This window comes from Ranitomeya imitator, chromosome 9, assembly GCF_032444005.1.
Source record: "Ranitomeya imitator isolate aRanImi1 chromosome 9, aRanImi1.pri, whole genome shotgun sequence".
NCBI classification, from domain to species: Eukaryota; Metazoa; Chordata; class Amphibia; order Anura; family Dendrobatidae; genus Ranitomeya; species Ranitomeya imitator.
In genome coordinates, this window is record NC_091290.1 from 29555338 (window position 1) to 29579326 (window position 23989).

The window sequence follows — 23989 nt, forward strand, 5'->3', positions numbered from 1 at the left end:
GGATAGATCAGGTACTGCAGTCTACGGAGATTCCACGTCTCAGAGCTCGTCCTATTGTTTTTGGTTATTGCCAGATCTCTGTATGTGCGCTGATTACTGCACGCTGTGTTGCCTGATTGCCAGCCATAACAATTGCTGACTGACTAAATACTTTTTTGCCCCACTGTATATATATAATGCTACGAAGTCCATGCGTCTTTAGCAGTCGGGTGGGTGACGTTGTGGCACTCGGCTAATTACACAGAATAATTTAATATATGTTGTGTCTTCCTGCCTAGTTACAATTTAGCATGAATTATATTGGTAATCTGACGTTCCTTCTATTTCCCTTTACTCTCTATTCTAGCAACCAAACATAAAGCAGAAGCTGAAGTCGCTGCTGAACAGATTCAAAGTCTCCGAGGAGGTAAATCCGTGGAGTCATTTATGTACTTATTTGTCTGATTTGTCACACAGGCCATAACTCCTGCTTTATCCATTAAGGATCCTGTAACAGTAGAAGCCATGACACCCAAGAAATACCGTAAGAGTAGTCAGAGAAGCTGCATGCCCTCGTCCGGACGTCTCGCTCCTATCCTGTAGACAAGTGTTTTGCAGTCATTCATATTATTCGAGGCTAAATTTAAAGGGGTTTTTCTGATTTTGGAAAACCGCTATCCCCCTGATACAGAAATAGGCTGTTCTTTACTCACCCTCCCCAGGTCTAGAACTTAATCTCTGCCCCGGCTTGCTGTGTCTATTATTGTATGCAGTGCTGACATCACGTTGACAGCGCTGCAGCAAATCGGTGGCATATGCCATTAAGTTGGGCAGAGCCGCCGAGCACTGCGATTGGCTACAGCGTAGTGATGATCGAACATGCTCGGATAAGGGTGTGCTTGAAAAATATGTTCCGAGTCCTCGCGGCTGCATGTCTCATGGCTGTTTGACAGCAGCAACACATGGAGGGTTTGTTAGAAAATCCCTGCATGTGATGCAGCTGTTGAACAGATTCGAGAAAATATTTATTTATTTATATAGCACCATTGAATCCATGGTGCTGAACATGAGAAGAGGTTACATACAAATTACAGATATCACTTACAGTAAACAAAACTAACAATGACAGACTGATACAGAGGGGCGAGGACCCTGCCCTTGCGGGCTTACATTCTACAGGATTATGGGGAAGGAGACAGTAGGTTGAGGGTTGTAGGAGCTCCGGTGTTGGTGAGGCGGTAGCTTCGGTAGTGATGAGGAGGCAGTGGGGTCAGTGCAGGCTGTAGGCTTTCCTGAAGAGATGGCTTTTCAGGTTCCGTCTGAAGGATCTGAATGTGGTTGATAGTCAGACGTGTTGGGGCAAAGAATTCTAGAGGATGGGGGATATTCGGGAGAAGTCTTGGAGGCGGTTGGGTGAGAATCCCTGGGAGATAACCTACACTGCATGGGCGTCCCCAATTATGCAGGCACGAGCACACTGTACATGTACAGGTACCCAAGTTTTTGCATCTGTCTTAGTCATGTTTCTCTGGTCTTATATAGTAATTTACACTATGTAGTAACTCTAGTTTCACCCAGCCCTTCAAGTGGCCAGCTGTCAAGGTCGGATGAAACTGAGATATCATGACGAGGGGCCATACACCCCTCGAATATAAACGCCAAGAGGATTTAGATAAAACCACCACAGGCAGAGGTTCAGTAAACCTTAATGTTTTACAATGACAAACAACAAACATTTAGAAGCTTAGAACTGTTTGTGAAGTGAATAAACAAACATTTATCAAGATTGTGTCACTATGAGCATTGTCTGTCACATCTGTAAGTGTTTTACAAGAAATGCAGCTATGCAATTGTCTGAATACATTTGGTATATTTCAATCTGCACTCCAAATCGCCATTTGTATATTCGCCATTTGTATATTTGATGCAGCCAAAGTTATGGCTCTCAAGGAGAGAAACTAATATAGTAGACAAAGAAATATTTGTAATGAACTACTGAGCCAAACTAACAGCATTGCTTTATCAAATTTACATGAAGTGTATTGTGTCCAATGTGAGTAACCAGGCAACACAAAAAGGAGCTTTTCAAGTGAGCTCTTTAAAGGGAACCTGTCACCCTCGAAATCGAAGGTGAGCTAAGCCCGCCGGCATCAGGGGCTTATCTACAGCATTCTGTAATGCTGTAGCTAAGCCCCGATGTATCCTGCAAGATGAGAAAAAGAGGTTAGATTATACTCACCCAGGGGAGGTCCCGCTGCGGTCCAGTCCGATGGGTGTCGCGGTCCGGTCCGGGGCCTCCCATCTTCTTATGATGACGTCCTCTTCTTGTCTTCACGCTGCGGCTCCGGCCCTTTTGAGGGCAGAGCAAAGTACTACGGTGCGCAGGGTCTGGGCCTCTCTGACCTTTCCCGGCGCCTGCGCACTGCAGTACTTTGCTCTGCCCTCAACACGTGAAGACAAGAAGAGGACGTCATCGTAAGAAGATGGGAGGCCCCGGACCGGACCGTGACACCCACCAGACCGGGACCGCCCATGGGTGAGTATAATCTAACCTCCTTTTCTCATCTTTCAGGATACATCGGTGGCTTATCTACAGCATTACAGAATGCATTCCAGAATGCTGTAGATAAGCCCCTGATGCCGGTGGGCTTAGCTCACCTTCCATTTTGGGGGTGACAGGTTCCCTTTAAGGTACACAAATGTTATGAAGTCTTTGCCAACAAGGATGTGGTTTCACCAATGGGGGTACCTTTTTTAGAAGTATACGATTGCCATCACAGCCCCCCTTGCCCAAAATTCTGTGGCCTATAACAGTATAGAACACGTTCACCCAGGTCATGTAGTCGGAGATAAAGAAGAGACATTGCAGGAAACCGAGATAAAAAGTAGGCCCGATGTATAGGTGTGGGTCTCTGAGACTTGTAATGGAGTGCATGAGCTGACAAACAATTCCCCAATGGGGGGTACTTTTTTAAATAAATAAAATCGTGCCATCACAGCCCCCTTGCCCAAAATTCACCGGCCTATAACAGTACAGAGCACATTCACCCTGGTCATCTAGTGGCAGGTAAGGAAGAGATATTGTTGGAAACTGAGTTAAGAAGTAGGCCCAATGTAGGGGTGTGGGTCTCTGAGAGTAGTAATGGAGTGCATTGCTGTACAAGCATTTGCCCATGGGGGTACATTTGTAAAAAATATTTCATTGGGATCATTGACACCCTTGCCGAAAAATTGACTCATTAACCCCTTTCTGACATTAGATGTACTATCCCGTCGAGGTGGTATGGGCCTGTATGACCACCGACGGGATAGTACGCCTTACGTGTTCAGCAGGGGGAGCACGGCTAATCGCGGCCGGGTGCCAGCTGACTATCACAGCTGACACCCGGCACTATGTGCCAGGAGCGGTCACCCACCACTCCTGGCACATTAACCCCCGGAACACTGCGATCAAACATAGGGAAGCATCGCGCAGGGAGGGGGCTCCCTGTGTGCTTCCCTGAGACCCTAGGAGCAACGCGATGTGATCGCGTTGCTCCGAGCATCTCCTCCGTCCTCGTCCCTGCAGGCCCCGGATCCAAGATGGCCGCGGGGCTCCTTCCGGGTCCTGCAGGGAGGTGGCTTGCAAGCGCCTGCTCAGAGCAGGCGCCAGCAAGTCTCCTGCAGTGCCTTTCAGATCGGCAATCTGACACTATAACATGATGTCCCACACTGGGACAAAGTAAAAAAAAAAAAAAATTTGAAAAAGTCCTAAATAAGTAAAAAAAAAATATATTGTTCCAATAAATACATTTCTTTATGTAAATAAAAAAAACAATAAAAGTACACATATTTAGTACCGACGCGTCCTTAAAGGGAACCTGTCACCCCGTTTTTTCAGATTGAGCTATAAATACTGTTAAATAGGGCCTGCGCTGTGCGTTACTATAGTGTATGTAGTGTACCCTGATTCCCCATGTATGCTGAGAAATACATTACCAAAGTCGCCGTTTTCGCCTGTCAATCAGGCTGGTCTGGTCAGGTGGGCGTGTTCACAGCGCTCTTTTCTTCCCCAGCTTTCCGTTGGTGGCGTAGTGGTGTGCGCATGTCCAAGGTCCGAATTCCCTGCGCCCACGTGAAGACACAGCGCGCGATCTGCGCTGTAATCCCTTGCATCGGTGGGGGCGGCCATCTTCCTGGGGCCGCGCGTGCGCAGATGGAATGCTCTGCTGCACGGGGCTTCAGGAAAATGGCCGCGGGATGCCGCGCGTGCACATTAGAGATCGCGGCCATTTTCCCAAAGCCGAGATGCAAACTCGGCTTTGGGAAAATGGCCGCCGCGATCTCTTGTGCGCACGCGCGGCATCCCGCGGCCATTTTCCTGAAGCCCCGTGCAGCAGAGCATTCCATCTGCGCACGCGCGGCCCCAGGAAGATGGCCGCCCCCACCGATGAGAGGGGCAATAGCGCAGAACGCGCGCTTTTGCTTCACGTGCGCGCAGGGGATTCGGAACTCTGGACATGCGCACACCACTACGCCACCAACGGAAAGCTGGGGAAGAAAAGAGCGATGTCACCACGCCCACCCGACCTGACCAGCCTGATTGACAGGCGAAAACGGCGACTTTGGTAATGTATTTCTCAGCATAGGTGGGGAATCGGGGTACACTACATACACTATAGTAACGCACAGTGCAGACCCTATTTAACAGTATTTATATCTCAATCTGAAAAAACGGGGTGACAGGTTCCCTTTAACAACCCGAACTATAAAACTGTCCCACTAGTTAACCCCTTCAGTGAACACCGTAAAAAAAATAAATAAATAAAAACTAGGCAAAAAACAATGCTTTATCATCATACCACCAAAGAAAAAGTGGAATAATACGCAATCAAAAAGACAGATATAAATAAACTTTGTACCGCCGAAAACGTCATCTTGTCCTGCAAAAAACGAGCTGCCATACAGCATCATCAGCAAAAAAAATAAAAAAGTTATAGCCCTCATAATAAAGCAATGCAAAAATAATTATTTTTTCTATAAAATAGTTTTTATTGTATAAAAGCGCCAAAACATTAAAAAATGATATAAATGAGGTATCGCTGTAATTGTACTGACCCGAAGAATAAAACTGCTTTATCAATTTTACCAGACGCGGAACGGTATAAACGCCCCCCCCCCCCAAACGAAATTCACGAATTGCTGGTATTTGTTCATTCTGCCTAACAAAAATCTGAATAAAAAGCGATCAATAAATGTCATGTGCCCGAATTATACCAATAAAAACGTCAACTCGTCTCGCAAAAAAACAAGAGGTCACTTGAGTCTGTGGACCAAAATATGGAAAAATTATAGCTCTCAGAAGCTGCCAATCATAAAAACTTGACATAAAAACCCGCTATAAATAGTAAATCAAACCCCCCCCCCATTATCACCGCCTTAGGGGAAAATAATAAAATTAAAAGTATTTATTTCCATTTTCCCATTAGGCTTTACATTATAAACTTCTGTGAAGTACTTGGGGGTTCAAAGTTCTCACCACATATCTAGATAAGTTCCTTAGGGGTCTACTTTCCAAAATGGGGTCACTTTTGGGGGGTTTCAATGTTTAGGCACATTAGGGGCTCTGCAAACGAGACATAACGTCCCATCCCAATTCCAGCCAATTTTGCATTGAAAAGTCAAACGGCGCTCCTTTCCTTCTGAGCTCTGCCATGGGCCCAAACATTGGTTTACCCCCACATATGGGGTATCAGCGTACTCAGGACAAATTGAACAACAACTTTTGGGGTCCAATTTCTCCAGATACCCTTGGGAAAATAAAAAATGAGGGCGAAAAATCATTTTTGTGAAAAAAAAATAAGATTTTTTTATTTTTACGGCTCTACATTATAAACTTCTGTGAAGCACTTGGGGGTTCAAAGTGCTCACCACACATCTAGATAAGTTCCTTAGGGGGTCTACTTTCCAAAATGGTGTCACTTGTGGGGGGTTTCAATGTTTAGGCACATCAGGGGCTCTCCAAACGAGAAATGGTGTCCTATCTCAATTCCAGCTAATTTTGCATTGAAAAGTCAAACGGCGCTCCTTCCCTTCCGAGCTCTGCCATGCGCCCAAACAGTGGTTTACCCCCACATATGGCGTATCGGCGTTCTCAGGACAAATAATACAACAACTTTTGGCGTCCAATTTCTCCTGTTACCCTTGGTAAAATAAAACAAATTGGATCAGAAGTAATTTTTTTTTGAAAAAAAGTTAAATGTTCATTTAATAAACTTCTTGAATATGGTTTTGAGCACCATGAGGGGTGCAGTTTTTACAATGGTGTCACACTTCTGTATTTTCTATCATATAGACCCCTCAAAGTGAGATGTGGTCTCTAAAAAAAAAATAACTCCCTAACAAAAAAAAATTTGGTTCCAAAATTGTGCTGATGTAAAGTAGACATGTGGGAAATGTTACTTATTAAGTATTTTGTGTGACATATCTCTGTGATTTAAGGGCATGAAAATTCAAAGTTGTAAAATTGCGAAATTTTCAAAATTTTCGTTTTATTCACAAATAAACTCAAGTAACTTTACCACTATCATGAAGTACAATATGTCACGAGAAAACAATGTCAGAATCACTGGGGTCCGTTGAAGCGTTCCAGAGTTATAACCTCATAAAGGGACAGTGGTCGGAATTGTAAAAATTGTCCCGGTCATTAACGTGCAAACCACCCTTGGGGGTAAAGGGGTTTAAAAAATAGGCCCAATTTAAAGGAGCAGGTCTCCTGCACTTGTAATGCCCATACACTAAGTGCATGGGCTGACAAACATTTCCCCATGGGGGGTAAATTTAAAAAAAAATATTTATTGGGGATCATAGACACCTTTGCCAAAAATTGACTGTCTGTAGCAGCACCGAACACGTGAACTCTGGTGATCTAGTGGTGGAAGGCCTCATTAAAACCTAGGCCAAATTTAAAGGAGCGGGTCTCCTACACTTGTAATGCCCATGCACTAAGTGTATGGGATAACAAACATTTCCCCAAGGGGGGTACATTTTTAAAAAAACAATATGGGCATCATAGACACCCTTGCCAAAAACTTGGACTGCCTGTAGCGGCACGTTAAGCCTGGTGATCTAGTGGTGGAGAATGAGTAGACAAAGCTAAATCATAATGAATTCAAACAAATAAATTAAAAAATGTGAATCCATCGATGAAAGTAAATAACAAAAGGGAGGGGCGAACACAGGTTCATAGATTTGAAGCCAGAATGTGTCCAACGAGATATGTTTGTCCCTAGCAACAGCTCAGAGACAGGGCTATAAAATAAAAATATAATATAAAAGTCTTTGAATAATTTTCTATTGTAGAGGTATACACCACCTCTAAATTAGAGGGAATAGGGAAAATGGAAAATATAAGACTAAATGGGAATAATAGACGTACATCTCTTTTTTTTATTACATTTCCCCCTGTGGGAGTAACATTTGTTTGGGTTTCCAATTAGTTACGAAAATATTTAGAATTGAGAGTCCTCACTGGTCGACACCCCTCAATGGCCAACTGAAAAGATGGTAACAAACCGCAAGCCCCCGAGACCACTCGGGGCCCTCCACCAGGCACAGACCGACACAACATCCGAAGAACCACACATCCACACAGCACAGAACTGTCACCATGGGAAAGCGACAAACCGCCGCGTCCATAAACATCAGACTAGGAGCAAATGCCCCGCTGTCCTCCGATTGGGGTCCGGCCCCGCCACGATGACCCCACATGGTCAGAAGATCAAACTCCCCAATCGATGCAAAAAAAGACACAAATCCAAAACAAAATATTAAGCTTCCCGTCTTTTGATGGTTTACCCGAGCGCGGACGTTTGCCCCACTCTCCTATTTAAGGATCATTTTTCTTTTCCAGGTCGGATTCAGCCTGGATCACGTTTCACGGGACGAGATTCGGGAAGAAGATCTGGATGATTTATACGACAGTCTAGAAATGTTCAACCCGAGTGACAGCTGCCCGGAGTTAGAGGAAAGCGAGAGCGTCCTGAGCACTCCGAAACCAAAGCTTAGGTAGGGGCCGTGCCGCCGGTACGCGTTGCCATCTGAGCGTATCGGTATTTTGTCCTTTGCACTGACACCACTGCCGGCCTTTGTCTTAGACCGTTCTTCGAGGGAGTTTCTCAGTCCAGTTCACAGACCGAAATCGGAAGTCTGAACAGCAAAGGAAGCCAAGGAAGAGACATGAGCAGCCCGGTGAGTACCTGGCGGGAGAAAGGTTAAAGAGGGATTCCCATCAACAAGATCCTATCATAATATGTGATAATATTAACAAATACTTCCAATTAGAAATGTAGTATAGTTTTTCTGATTAGCTATGTCACTTACGCCATGCAGTAGCTTAGGTATCCATGGTTACATTCACTAACTGTCACTATGAGTGGTCATAACCATGGATACCTAAGCTACTGTAATGCCTGCACATGGGTTAAGTGACATAGCAAATCAGAAGAACTATACTACATTTTTAAATGGAGGTATTTGCTAATATTTTTATTATTACTACACCTACAACATATTGGGATAAGATCTTGGAGATGTGAATACTCCTTTTAAATTAAAAATATGATAAGTGACGGCACCCAACGTGTCCGTTTTTTATTTTTTTTTACCTTTGTTTATTTCGTAGGGAGATCTTTCAGTCGATGTCAAAATCCCCAGACAGGACGATTCAATGGACACGATCAGTCAGGTAGAGTTGGCCGAGCCGTTCTTACACGCAAATTCTGCATCATGGAATTCAACAACGTAATAAATGTTCACGTTTATAACTCAGAAAAATCATTCTATCTGCAATATTTTGCGCTTGGGGATAGAAAAGGGTTGATCACCTTTTGGGCATATTTTTACCTTTTTTTTAAAATGCATGTATTTGGGGCTGAGAATCTTTTTTTGCAATTCGGGTGTCGACAGCGAAGGATCCTCTCTATTCCCCTCTATCTAACCACTTAGATGCCTCGGTCACTATTGACGATTGCATCTAAGGCATAGTTGGCTCGGATCACTGCAGTTACAGGCAGGTGCCGGCTGTATGACACAGCTCGCACCCATCCGGCAACTTACATGTGCGACACACGTCACAAAGGTGTTTCACTTCGCTATAACTGTTATGCCAGACACTTTTGTGACAAATAGGTAATCTGCTTTATTTCTTGCCCCGTTACAGGATGTATCTTTGGATATATCACAAGACGTAGACACGCTTTCCGAATCTATCACTTTTTCCGTTCCTGAGAAATCAAAATCTGTGAAAAGTCCCAGGTATGAGGATACTTGCAATGCTTATCTTGATTACTCAGAAAAAATAAACATTTTAAAGGGAACATGTTGGCTGATTCATGCTGCCCAAATAACATGCAGCATGCATCGGAGTCAGGCTTCACGATTGCAGCCTGGCTCCACACGATTGCAGCCTGTCTGCACTCGATTGCAGCCTGGCTCTACGCGATTGCTGCCTGGCTCCACGCGATTGCAGCCTTGCTCCACGCGATTGCTGCCTGGCTCCACGCGATTGCTGCCTGGCTCCACACGATTGCAGCCTGTCTGCACGCGATTGCAGCCTGGCTCTACGCGATTGCTGCCTGGCCCCACGCGATTGCTGCCTGGCTCTAGACGATTGCTGCCTGGCTCCACGCGATTGCTGGCTGGCTCCACGCGATTGCTGACTGGCTCCACGCGATTGCTGGCTGGCTCCACGCGATTGCTGCCTGGCTCCACGCGATTGCTGCCTGGCTCCACGCGATTGCTGCCTGGCCCCACGCGATTGCTGCCTGGCTCCAGACGATTGCTGCCTGGCTCCACGCGATTGCTGCCTGGCTCCACGCGATTGCAGCCTGGCTCCAGACGATTGCAGCCTGGCTCCACGCGATTGCAGCCTGGCTCCACGCGATTGCTGCCTGAATCCACGCGGTTGCTGCCTGGCTCCACACGATTGCTGCCTGGCTCCACACGATTGCTGCCTGGCTCCACGCGATTGCTGGCTGGCTCCACGCGATTGCTGGCTGGCTCCACGCGATTGCTGCCTGGCTCCACGCGATTGCTGCCTGGCCCCACGCGATTGCTGCCTGGCTCCAGACGATTGCTGCCTGGCTCCACGCGATTGCTGCCTGGCTCCAGACGATGACAGCCTGGCTCCACGCGATTGCAGCCTGGCTCCACGCGATTGCTGCCTGAATCCACGCGGTTGCTGCCTGGCTCCACACGATTGCTGCCTGGCTCCACACGATTGCTGCCTGGCTCCACGCGATTGCTGGCTGGCTCCACGCGATTGCTGGCTGGCTCCACGCGATTGCTGCCTGGCGCCACGCGATTGCTGCCTGGCTCCACGCGATTGCTGCCTGGCCCAACGCGATTGCTGCCTGAATCCACGCGATTGCTGCCTGGCACCACACGATTGCTGCCTGGCTCCACGCGATTGCTGCCTGGCGCCACGCGATTGCTGCCTGGCTCCACGCGATTGCTGCCTGAATCCACGCGGTTGCTGCCTGGCTCCACACGATTGCTGCCTGGCTCCACACGATTGCTGCCTGGCTCCACGCGATTGCTGGCTGGCTCCACGTGATTGCTGGCTGGCTCCACGCGATTGCTGCCTGGCTCCACGCGATTGCTGCCTGGCTCCACGCGATTGCTGCCTGGCCCCACGCGATTGCTGCCTGGCTCCAGACGATTGCTGCCTGGCTCCACACGATTGCAGCCTGTCTGCACGCGATTGCAGCCTGGCTCTACGCGATTGCTGCCTGGCCCCACGCGATTGCTGCCTGGCTCTAGACGATTGCTGCCTGGCTCCACGCGATTGCTGGCTGGCTCCACGCGATTGCTGACTGGCTCCACGTGATTGCTGGCTGGCTCCACGCGATTGCTGCCTGGCTCCACGCGATTGCTGCCTGGCTCCACGCGATTGCTGCCTGGCCCCACGCGATTGCTGCCTGGCTCCAGACGATTGCTGCCTGGCTCCACGCGATTGCTGCCTGGCTCCACGCGATTGCAGCCTGGCTCCAGACGATTGCAGCCTGGCTCCACGCGATTGCAGCCTGGCTCCACGCGATTGCTGCCTGAATCCACGCGGTTGCTGCCTGGCTCCACACGATTGCTGCCTGGCTCCACACGATTGCTGCCTGGCTCCACGCGATTGCTGGCTGGCTCCACGCGATTGCTGGCTGGCTCCACGCGATTGCTGCCTGGCTCCACGCGATTGCTGCCTGGCCCCACGCGATTGCTGCCTGGCTCCAGACGATTGCTGCCTGGCTCCACGCGATTGCTGCCTGGCTCCACGCGATTGCAGCCTGGCTCCAGACGATGACAGCCTGGCTCCACGCGATTGCAGCCTGGCTCCACGCGATTGCTGCCTGAATCCACGCGGTTGCTGCCTGGCTCCACACGATTGCTGCCTGGCTCCACACGATTGCTGCCTGGCTCCACGCGATTGCTGGCTGGCTCCACGCGATTGCTGCCTGGCGCCACGCGATTGCTGCCTGGCTCCACGCGATTGCTGCCTGGCCCAACGCGATTGCTGCCTGAATCCACGCGATTGCTGCCTGGCACCACACGATTGCTGCCTGGCGCCACGCGATTGCTGCCTGGCTCCACGCGATTGCTGCCTGGCTCCACGCGATTGCTGCCTGAATCCACGCGGTTGCTGCCTGGCTCCACACGATTGCTGCCTGGCTCCACACGATTGCTGGCTGGCTCCACGCGATTGCTGGCTGGCTCCACGCGATTGCTGGCTGGCTCCACGCGATTGCTGCCTGGCGCCACGCGATTGCTGCCTGGCTCCACGCGATTGCTGCCTGGCCCAACGCGATTGCTGCCTGAATCCACGCGATTGCTGCCTGGCACCACACGATTGCTGCCTGGCTCCACGCGATTGCTGCCTGGCGCCACGCGATTGCTGCCTGGCTCCACGCGATTGCTGCCTGGCTCCACGCGATTGCTGCCTGGCCCCACGCGATTGCTGCCTGGCTCCAGACGATTGCTGCCTGGCTCCACGCGATTGCTGCCTGGCTCCACGCGATTGCAGCCTGGCTCCAGACGATGACAGCCTGGCTCCACGCGATTGCAGCCTGGCTCCACGCGATTGCTGCCTGAATCCACGCGGTTGCTGCCTCGCTCCACACGATTGCTGCCTGGCTCCACACGATTGCTGCCTGGCTCCACGCGATTGCTGGCTGGCTCCACGCGATTGCTGGCTGGCTCCACGCGATTGCTGCCTGGCGCCACGCGATTGCTGCCTGACTCCACGCGATTGCTGCCTGGCCCAACGCGATTGCTGCCTGAATCCACGCGATTGCTGCCTGGCACCACACGATTGCTGCCTGGCTCCACGCGATTGCTGCCTGGCGCCACGCGATTGCTGCCTGGCTCCACGCGATTGCTGCCTGGCCCAACGCGATTGCTGCCTGGCTCCACGCGATTGCTGCCTGGCCCAACGCGATTGCTGCCTGGCTCCACGCGATTGCTGCCTGGCCCAACGCGATTGCTGCCTGGCTCCACGCGATTGCTGCCTGGCTCCACGCGGTTGCTGCCTGGCTCCATGCGGTTGCTGCCTGGCTCCATGCGATTGCTGCCTGGCTCCACACGATTGCTGCCTGGCTCCACACGATTGCTGCCTGGCTCCACGCGGTTGCTGCCTGGCTCCACGCGGTTGCTGCCTGGCTCCACGCGGTTGCTGCCTGGCTCCACGCGGTTGCTGCCTGGTACATTTTTCTCTGAAACACTTTGGCATTTCAGAGAAAATCTAGTTTGGTGAGCTGATCTGTGACTATACGGAGAAACAAGACTAGTCCAGCACTGCCCGAGATCGGCTACTCCCAGTGCCGATTCAAGTGATTGACAAGTCTCTTCCGATATACACACAGGAGAAACCTGTCAATCACCTGGAGCAGAGTGGGGCGAGTCGGGTCAGGAGCGGTGCTGGACTAGTCTAGTATTCTCCCTATAGTCTCCAGCCGGATACTCTTGACTATATAGTCTCTGAGTGCTTCCGAGACAAATATTTCTGGCCAGGCTCCGATCCATCCCGACCGCGGTTTTGGCAGCATGACTCAAGCAACAGGTGCCTTTTAATGTGAATAAGTTAAGATGACATTTTTCCTTTTAAGTGTGACACCTCAAAGTAAGAGGAGCGTCTCGGTCAAAGAAAGACCCACTAACAAAGGAATGTCCGAGAGAACCCAGAGCACAGAGAGTGAGCGGGCCGCAGACGCCGGACAGACACAGGTACTAGTTGGTCGCCTCCTGCTCTCGGCTAAATATGATTACGATTAATTATGGCTTTGGCAATCTAATAAAAAGTCTGATTTCTGTCATTTATCGCAGATTCCACGGAAGATCTTACTAGACCAGTTAAATCAGAACCTCTCCGATCAGTCTCTTCCAGAAACGATATTCATCGTGCACACCTCCGATTGGCAAGGACAGGTGATATAAGCCACACGTACATGAGCAGCAACAGACTGACTCCGACGCTATCTTTTGTAATGAAGCTTCTAATGAGCGTGTGTCATTATAAAGGGAAGGGTGAGCAGGCAAAGCTGTGACATTGCCTATTGTGATTGGTGGATCTGTGTATATGTACTGGTCATTGTAAACCAGAATATATACAGTTACACTTGTCTGTGATGATAATGAGAATTCTGAAAAGCCCTCTGTAAAGAGCAGGAAGTATTGATCTAAAATCACCCCAGTGGCCAGTGTGAAGATTCCAATATTCCTATTTATTTTTCGTACAGATAGTGATGTGATAGAATGTAAAAAAAAAAATTTAATTTATAAAAACAAGATATAAACAAGAGTCTATTTTCTGAAACGATCCGCTCATCTCTCATTTCTTTTCTTACGTAGCTTTGTTCTCCATCCTTTTCTTTTTGTCTTTCAGTTTATCTCCAGTCTTTTTCAGCAGCAGCATAAGCCGTGTGTATGTATATCCTGTTCTTCCGATGTACAGTGCGCTCTGACCGCAGTGCTGACCCGAATACAGAGACAGTAAGTATATGACGGCAAAACAGTTTAAATGTTCATTAACATAAGTCTTTTTTTTTTCTCTCTTTTTTTTTAAATTTTTTTAATTGAACTGACCTTGAGCCATTATATATAAACGCTATGCAAAGTTGACAAAAATCAATCTTTTATTTCTTTTTGGTATTAAAATTGAACTAAGCTTCATTTTTGATTCCTTCATTCATGTAAATGTAAGTTTTCAGACCCCTTCCTGATTTGCAGCTTGTAGCCTGATCCAAGTTTCCGATTGTTCTCTTGTACACACAGATCTCACATCCAGCCTATATTGCTGGGAGAGCCACTCCTCTCTCAGTAATATAGGCTGGATGTAAGTTCTGTGTGTATCCAGGGTGCTGCCGTTTTCTTTAGATTATATATCAGCACAACTTCTCTACAGCACATATTTACTCTTCATTTGCTTTCTTCCTTGCCGATAGTCTGCTTTCTCTGCCCTCCCTGAGACTGTAGATACTTTCTCCATTCATAAGACTTGCGTTCAAGCCTTTTTCTATCCCTGCTGCTATCTTTAACTGAGAGGCGAGGGGAACAAAGAGACGTCAGGAATTGATGGGATTGTAACTAATTTTGCAGAACAGTCACCTAGATAAAACTTTGACTCTGTAGCAGCCAGTTCGTGGAATTTTTTTTAATAAAGACCTATTTGGAGAAATAGCTTCACTTTGCATTTGGGAAATAAATGAATGAAGAATATTCTGCATGAAAGTATACATAATCTGATGGAGTATCACTCTTCAAAATGTAAAAAAAATCTGTTAAATTTCATATTGCTCTCAGTACAGAATATTTAGTTAGCAAAAAAAAGAGAATTGAAATCCTTTCCTTATAGGAGTATCAGGCAGGTCATTCAGTGAGACGAACTCACTTGCCATCAGCTAAGCACAGGCTCCCCAGCCGAAAATAATAAGAATAAATCTTTATTATAGCGCCAACATATTCAATGTAACAGTTCATATAAAACTATTAACAGTATCAAAAAGGCAACCATAGAATAATGTAGACTAGTAGTGACAAAAGGATTTAAAGGGGTCTTCCACCCCTGTTTCAACACTGGACAGAGGAAAGGAATCCTAAAAAAAGAAAGAAATGAGTGTTATTGAATTTCTTTTCATTATAGCATTTATGAGATTGCTGCTTTCCAGAATCTATTGTGTATTTTACAAATTTTTTTTTTCTTTTCCAGCTGTCATATGGCCCCGGGACCACCACGACCTCTAAAAATTGTGTGTGTGGGAGGGCACACCTTTCTCAGCTTTTTGCTTGGAGCATATGTTACAAATTTAGCTGGACGGACCCCGGACTGGTTGGGGTACCTGCGCTTCCTTTTAGTTCCCCTAGGTGAGTTACCAATCGGAGCATCACGTGTGATTGTATTGTCAGCGAGTAGAACTGCCTGTGTTCCGTCTGTAGAACAGCCGCGAGACATGCAGCCGTGGGGACTCGAACATAGTATTCGAGCATGCTCAGATAACACCTTATCCCAGCATACAAATATCAAAAGACTGACGGTCATTTCCAAACAGAAATCAGGTATGAACAGGTGTTTACTAAGAGTAGCCATCTCCATATATACAACTAAACAAATAAAGTAGCGCTATAGCATGCAAATATGAAATTTGAACTGCATTACTGCACTAGAAAATATGAACAATTGAAAATACTTAGCGCATAAATTGGCAAATTCATGTGTACCCGGCAGCCACGATAAGGCGATTCTCGTTGCCAGGACCTGCCTAATGTAAATCCTCTCTTGGACTAAAGTCTACATTTCTTTGGGAAGGTAGGATCCTGCTGTAATTAAACACCCGAGGCTGACAGGCGGAGTGCTCAGTCAGAGAGCTATTGTATACAAATATCAAAAGACTGGCCATCACTTCCAAACAGAAATCAGGTATGAACAGGTGCTTACTAAGAGTAGCATCTCCATATATACAACTAAACAAATAGAGTAGCGCTATAGCATGCAAATATGAAATTTGAACTGCATTACTGCACTAGAAAATACAAAAAATTGAGAACACTTAGTGCATAAATTGGCAAATTCATATGTACCCGGCAGCCACGATAAGGCGATTCTCGTTGCCAGGACCTGCCTAATGTGAATCCTCTCTTGGACTAAAGGGAAGGTAGGATCCTGCTGTAATTAAAAACACCCGAGGCTGACAGGCGGAGTGCTCAGTCAGAGAACTATTGTATACAAATATCAAAAGACTGACCATCACTTCCAAACAGAAATCAGGTATGAACAGGTGCTTATTACTTGTAGCCATTTCCATATAGAACTGAACAAAGTAGCACTTTGTAGCGCTATAGCATGCAAACGTGAAATATGAAAATGTAAATGCATTACTTCACTAGAAAATTTGAAAAATTGAGATCACTTAGCGCATAAATTGGCCAATTCATGTGTACCAGGCAGCCACGATAAGGCGATTCTCGTTGCTGGGAACCTGCCTAATGTGAATCCTCTCTCAGAGTAAAGTCTACATTTCTATGGGAAGGTAGGATCCTGCTGTAATTAAAAACGCCTGAGGCTGACGGGCGGAGTGCTCAGTCAGAGAACTAATGTATACAAATATCAAAAGACTGACCGTCACTTCCAAACAGTCACTTCCCGGCATGTTCGCTCACCACCATTGTCTTACATTTATACTTACGTGGTCCGCTCTTTTCTCACAGGGTCTCATCCTGTATGTAAATATATATCTTCTTTGGATTCCCGATACGCATCTTTGTTCTTTGACCCTTCATGGAGAGAGATGTTCAATAAATCTGAGGTTCCATCTGTAGGTAAGTGATTTGGATTTATTGTATTTTTTTTATTATTATACACCTTTGGGGGCGTTTGTTTTACTTAAATGCCTGTACTTTTGTTTAAAAATAAGTTTTGCAATTGGGTTTTATTAACCCCTTTCTGACCTCGGATGGGATAGTACGTCCGAGGTCAGATCCCCTGCTTTGATGTGAGCTCCGGCGGTGAGCCCGCATCAAAGCCGGGACATGTCAGCTGTTTTGAACAGCTGACATGTGCGCGCAATAGCGGGGAGTGGAATCGCGATCCACCCGCCGCTATTAACTAGTTAAATGCCGCTGACAGCGGCATTTAACTACCGCTTCCGGCCGGAAATGCGCGCATCACCGACCCCCGTCACATGATCGGGGGTCAGTGATGCGCTAGGATAGTAACCATAGAGGTCCTTGAGACCTCTATGGTTACTGAGGCCGGTTTGCTGTTAGTGCCACCCTGTGGTCGGCGCTCATAGCAAGCCTGTAATTCAGCTACATAGGAGCGATCTGATGATCACTGCTATGTAGCAGAGCCGATCCAGTTGGGGCAGCTTCTAGCCTCCCATGGAGGCTATTGAAGCATAACAAAAGTAAAAAAAAAATGTTTAAAAAAAATATGAAATAAATAAAAAGAATATAAGTTTAAATCACCCCCCTTTCTCCCCATTCAAAATAAAACAATAAAAATAAAATCAAATATACACATATTTGGTATCGCGACGTTCAGAATCACTTGATCTATCAATAAAAAAAGAGGATTAACCTGATCGCTAAACGGCGTAGTGAGAAAAAAAAATTGAAACGCCAAAATTACATTTATTTGGTCGCTTCGACATTGCATTAAAATGCAATAACGGGCGATCAAAAGAACGTATCTGCACCGACATAGTGTCGCTAAAAACGTCAGATCGGCACACAAAAATTAAGTCCTCACCCGACCCCAGATCACGAAAAATGGAGACGCTACGGGTATCGGAAAATGGCGCAATTGTTTAAATTTCTTTTTAGCAAAGTTTGGAATTTTTTTTCACCACTTAGATAAAAAATAACCTAGACATGTTTAGTGTCTATGAACTCATAATGGCCTGGAGAATCATAATGACAGGTCAGTTTTAGCATTTAGTGAACCTAGTAAAAAAGCCAAACAAAAAACACGCATGGGATTGCACTTTTTTTTTGCAATTTCACCGCACTTGGAATTTTTTTCCCATTTTCTAGTACACGTCATGGTAAAAAAAATGATGTCGTTCAAAAGTGCAACTCGTCCCGCAAAAAACAAGCCCTCACATGGCCAAATTGACGGAAAAATAAAAAATGTTATGGCTCTGGGAAGGAGGGGAGCGAAAAACGAACGCGGAGAAACGGAAAATCCCAAGGTCATGAAGGGGTTAAAAAAAATTAACACTGGCTTTACTTGCACATTGCCAACTGCAGAATAAGTTGGTGAATTTTTTTCTGGAGTTTGTAATAACTAAAATATAAAAAAATATTTTTATTTTTTTTTGTAAAGGACAGATCAAAGTTGAGTTGATCTTTGATGTGGTCATAAAAGCAAAGAGTTCTAAACTGTGATCTGTGGTGATAAATCATAATAGAGAAGCTCAGAACAAGACAGATAAAGGAGTTAGAATGAGCTCACTGATCGAGTCTCATTAAACTCATTCTGCAGCCTGTAATAGACTGTGCAATATAGAGGCTATAGCAGGCAAGCACAGATTTTTTTTTTTTTTTAATAAAACCCAAATGCAAAAAATTATTCTTTGCCCCCAAAGAAGCCATGCTTCGAGGCATACTTGCCCTCGAAATCCAACCGCTCCACCGTATCGGAAGTGATGACCTCACGACCAATAGTGACCCGACGTCTGAGGGCATGTGACTGGCGGTCGGGGCGCCATCTCTTCCTGATGAGTAAAAGCGCTGGAGAGGGGGGTGAATTTCTCAGATAACCATGAATTTTGTGATCAGGTATACTTAAAAAAGATAAAGTTAAAAAAAATAATTAAAAAAATCTAAAAATTCTAAATGCTCTCCCTTTAAAAATAAATAAATATATATTTTTTATAGAGGCGTCCGGTCTATCAATATGTAAAATTAATCAACCCATATAGTAAATATCATTAAGACAGAAAAAACAAAAAAACAGAATTATGGTTTTTGTTTTCACCACATCAAGTTGATGGAAAAATAGAACTTTTATTACAGGTTTAGAAAAAAGGCGACACAAACAAAAACTTTTTTTTATATTTATTTATTTTTTACACCACTTGAAGGGTTTGAGGCTATAACTTGTTCCATAAACTGAAAAAAAAAGTTATGGCTCTCGGAAGAAGGGGAAGGAAAGGCGAAAGTCATAAAAAAAAATGAAAATTGGTCATGGCAGGAAGGGGTTAACCACTGCTAACTGTATCCGAAATTCCAGGATTCTACAATGAATGCATTTGTCTGTTTTTCACTTGTTGTTCTCCATGAAGACCCCTCCTGTGACATCCTCGGGCGAATCATGCAGTATGTGAACGGGGCCAACAACTCTCAGCAGCTGCCAATTGCGGAAGCCATGTTAACCTGCAAACATAAACTGTGAGTATTCCGAGCGCCGCAGGTAATGTCGGCCTATTTTAGGGTGTTTGGAGGTCTTAAATGTCCATTTTTTTGTGTTTTCTACGGTTAATTACAAAAGACTAAAACAAACCATCCTCATAAAAGAATAAGAAGAAACATACTTACCCCTGGCATCCATTCTCCTCCGGTCCAGCACTGCTGCGCCTGGCATCCATTCTCCTCCGGTCCAGCGCTGCTGCGCCTGGCATCTATTCGGCTCCGCTCCAGCGCTGCTGCGCCTGGCATCCATTCGACTCCGGTCCAGCACTGCTGCGCCTGGCATCCATTCTTCTCCGGTCCAGCGCTGCTGCGTCTGGCATCCATTCTCCTCCGGTCCAGCACTGCTGCGCCTGGCATCCATTCTCCTCCGGTCCAGCGCTGCTGCGCCTGGCATCCATTCTTCTCCGGTCCAGCGCTGCTGCGCCTGGCATCTATTCGGCTCCGCTCCAGCGCTGCTGCGCCTGGCATCCATTCGACTCCGGTCCAGCACTGCTGCGCCTGGCATCCATTCTATTCCGGTCCAGCGCTGCTGCGTCTGGCATCCATTCTCCTCCGGTCCAGCACTGCTGCGCCTGGCATCCATTCTCCTCCGGTCCAGCGCTGCAGCGCCTGGCATCCATTCAACTCCGGTCCAGCGCTCCTGCGCCTGGCATCCACTCTCCTCCGGTCCAAGCTGCTGCTCCTGGCATCCATTCTCCTCTGGTCCAGCACTGCTGCGTCTGGCATCCATTCTCCTCCGGTCCAGCACTGCTGCGCCTGGCATCCATTTTTCTCCGGTCCAGCGCTGCTGCGCCTGGCATCCATTCTCCTCCGGTTCAGCAATGCTGCACCTGGCATCCATTCTCCTCCGGTCCAGCACTGCTGCGCCTGGCATCCATTCTCCTCCGGTCCAGCACTGCTGCGCCTGGCATCCATTCTCCTCCCGTCCAGCACTGCTGCGCCTGGCATCCATTCTCCTCCGGTTCAGCAATGCTGCGCCTGGCATCCATTCTCCTCCGGTTCAGCAATGCTGCGCCTGGCATCCATTCTCCTCCGGTCCAGCACTGCTGCGCCTGGCATCCATTCTCCTCCCGTCCAGCACTGCTGCGCCTGGCATCCATTCTTCTCCGGTCCAGTGCTGCTGCGTCTGGCATCCATTCTTCGGTCCAGCACTGCTGCGCCTGGCATCCATTCTCCTCCGGTTCAGCAATGCTGCGCCTGGCATCCATTCTCCTCCGGTTCAGCAATGCTGCGCCTGGCATCCATTCTTCTCCGGTCCAGCGCTGCTGCGCCTGGCATCCATTCTCCTCCCGTTCAGCAATGCTGCGCCTGGCATCCATTCTCCTCCGGTCCAGCACTGCTGCGCCTGGCATCCATTCTTCTCCGGTCCAGCGCTGCTGCGTCTGGCATCCATTCGGCTCCGCTCCAGCACTGCTGCGCCTGGCATCCATTCTCCTCCGGTCCAGCGCTGCTGCGCCTGGCATCCATTCAACTCCGGTCCAGCGCTCCTGCGCCTGGCATCCATTCTCCTCCGGTCCAAGCTGCTGCTCCTGGCATCCATTCTCCTCTGGTCCAGCACTGCTGCGTCTGGCATCCATTCTCCTCCGGTCCAGCACTGCTGCGCCTGGCATCCATTCTCCTCCGGTTCAGCAATGCTGCGCCTGGCATCCATTCTCCTCCGGTCCAGCACTGCTGCGCCTGGCATCCATTCTTCTCCGGTCCAGCGCTGCTGCGTCTGGCATCCATTCGGCTCCACTCCAGCGCTGCTGCGCCTGGCATCCATTCTCCGGTCCAGCACTGCTGCGCCTGGCATCCATTCTCCTCCGGTCCAGCGCTGCTGCGTCTGGCATCCATTCTCCTCCGGTCCAAGCTGTTGCTCCTGGCATCCATTCTCCTCCGGTCCAGCGCTGCTGCGCCTGGCATCCATTCAACTCCGGTCCAGCGCTCCTGCGCCTGGCATCCATTCTCCTCCGGTCCAAGCTGCTGCTCCTGGCATCCATTCTCCTCTGGTCCAGCACTGCTGCGTCTGGCATCCATTCTCCTCCGGTCCAAGCTGCTGCTCCTGGCATCCATTCTCCTCCGGTCCAGCACTGCTGCGTCTGGCATCCATTCTCCTCCGGTCCAGCACTGCTGCGCCTGGCATCCATTCTCCTCCGGTTCAGCAATGCTGCGCCTGGCATCCATTCTCCTCCGGTCCAGCACTGCTGCGCCTGGCATCCATTCTTCTCCGGTCCAGCGCTGCTGCGTCTGGCACCCATTCGGCTCCGCTCCAGCACTGCTGCGCCTGGCATCCATTCTCCTCCGGTCCAGCGCTGCTGCGCCTGGCATCCATTCAACTCCGGTCCAGCGCTCCTGCGCCTGGCATCCATTCTCCTCCGGTCCAAGCTGCTGCTCCTGGCATCCATTCTCCTCTGGTCCAGCACTGCTGCGTCTGGCATCCATTCTCCTCCGGTCCAGCACTGCTGCGCCTGGCATCCATTCTCCTCTGGTCCAGCACTGCTGCACCTGGCATCCATTCTCCTCCGGTCCAGCACTGCTGCACCTGGCATCCATTCTCCTCTGGTCCAGCACTGCTGCACCTGGCATCCATTCTCCTCCGGTCCAGCACTGCTGCACCTGGCATCCATTCTCCTCTGGTCCAGCACTGCTGCGCCTGGCATCCATTCTCCTCTGGTCCAGCGCTGCTGCGTCTGGCATCCATTCTCCTCCGGTCCAAGCTGCTGCTCCTGGCATCCATTCTCCTCTGGTCCAGCACTGCTGCACCTGGCATCCATTCTCCTCCGGTCCAGCACTGCTGCACCTGGCATCCATTCTCCTCCGGTCCAGCACTGCTGCACCTGGCATCCATTCTCCTCTGGTCCAGCACTGCTGCACCTGGCATCCATTCTCCTCTGGTCCAGCACTGCTGCGCATGGCATCCATTCTCCTCCGGTCCAGCACTGCTGCTCCTGGCATCCATTCTCCTCTGGTCCAGCGCCGCTGCTCCTGGCATCCATTCTCCTCCGGTCCAGCACTGCTGCGCCTGGCATCCATTCTCCTCCGGTCCAGCACTGCTGCACCTGGCATCCATTCTCTGGTCCAGCGCTGCTGCGCCTGGCATCTATTCTCTGGTCCAGCGCTGCTGTGCCAGTGTTGTCCGATAGTTTTGATTTATTTTTTTTTTTTTTTTAATCAAATGTTTTTATTAAACAGTGAGAAAAATATATGCAGAGTACATTACTGCAAACAGTACACATCTATGTTTTGCATTTTCAATAAACTTTCAGCCCCAAACCAACCTCCCTCCCCCCCCCTCACCCCCACCCCTGGAGACCTAACAAGAACCACTCCGATCTACCCGAATGTCCATTATTAACCAGGAACAAGAAGGCGTCGTATCAATACTGCTCCCACGGGGATATATGTTCCAAAAGCACGAGCAAGGTCTCCAGATCACGTCGACTCGATCCAGGGATTCCATAACCTGTTGAAAAGGTCCATCTTGTTTCTTTTAGAATAGATGCTCCTCTCCAATGCAACAATATGGTCTACTTGCATCATGAAATCTCTTCTCGTTGGTGGCTCAACCCTAATCCAGAACTTAGCGATCAACTTTCGTGCAATAAACAGCAATCTAGCAATAACTGTTTTATACAAGTTATCAGTTACAATTTCCTCCACGTAACCTAATATGCATACCAGAGGGTCCCGTGGTACCGAACAATTGTATGTTAGTCCCACTTTGTTTATCACTACAATCCAAAACGAGGCCAGCCTAGGGCACTGCCACATCATATGGAAGATACCCGCCTCGGATTGCGAGCACCTAGGGCACTCAGAATTAGGTCTTAAACCTGCCCTGAACAGCATATCCGGAGTTCTATAGGCCCTATGAATAACAAACAATTGTGACAACCTCCCAGGCTCACTCATCGAGATCTTGGGCACGTATTCCAATATTGAGTCCCACCGATCGCCGTCAATCGCCCCCAAATCGGCCTCCCACTTCGCCCTGGCTCTGATAGGGTGCCCCTCTAAAAAGGAAAATAGCAGGAACTCATATATTCCCGAGATCACCCCCCTTGTGCTTTCCCCCATAAGGATAAAGTCTAGCATCAGGTCCACCTGAATCTCTATAGGCCCCCTCCTACATTGTGCCCGATATGCATGAGAGATGCGATTATACTGATACAGTTCAGAGCTTGGCAGCAGAAATTCCTCCTGTAATGTCTTGAAATCCTTAATTCTACCTTGGTGCAAAACCTGGCTCATCCGAGAGATTCCCGCTCCCTTCCAAACCTGAAATCCCTCCATCTGTCTAAACTCCTGTAGGAGACAATTATTCCACAAGGGCGAGAACCTAGTAAGTGCCCTCACTCCCCTAATTCCCTTAACTTTGTCCCAAACCTTTTGGATAAGCCTAATAGTGCAGAATTTAGTACCCTTCTCTCGAAAATGCCCACCCTCCAGGCCCTCACTCAGTACCCTTGACCCAATCAAATTCCTCAGACTGCAGGGTGTCCGCTCCCAACCCGATTCCTCACCCCATCCCCTAAAATGTTGACATTGTGCAGCCAAAAAGTATAACCATGGGTTGGGCAATGCCACTCCTCCTTCCGTC

The 23989-nt window shown here is 48.3% G+C and overlaps 1 protein-coding gene across 2 annotated transcripts in view; it reads left to right on the top strand.

The window, feature by feature from the left end:
- PACS1 (phosphofurin acidic cluster sorting protein 1) overlaps positions 1–23989 on the top strand; it is a 106119-nt gene that overhangs the window by 26624 nt on the left and 55506 nt on the right. For both annotated transcript variants that reach the window (XM_069740244.1, XM_069740245.1), the window contains exons 8-18: positions 347–406; positions 7871–8025; positions 8115–8208; positions 8642–8704; positions 9179–9273; positions 13110–13227; positions 13327–13428; positions 13886–13992; positions 15209–15363; positions 16705–16815; positions 19284–19389. In XM_069740244.1, coding sequence (XP_069596345.1) covers positions 347–406; positions 7871–8025; positions 8115–8208; positions 8642–8704; positions 9179–9273; positions 13110–13227; positions 13327–13428; positions 13886–13992; positions 15209–15363; positions 16705–16815; positions 19284–19389 — 1166 coding nt within the window. The remainder of the gene's footprint in view (positions 1–346; positions 407–7870; positions 8026–8114; positions 8209–8641; positions 8705–9178; positions 9274–13109; positions 13228–13326; positions 13429–13885; positions 13993–15208; positions 15364–16704; positions 16816–19283; positions 19390–23989) is intronic.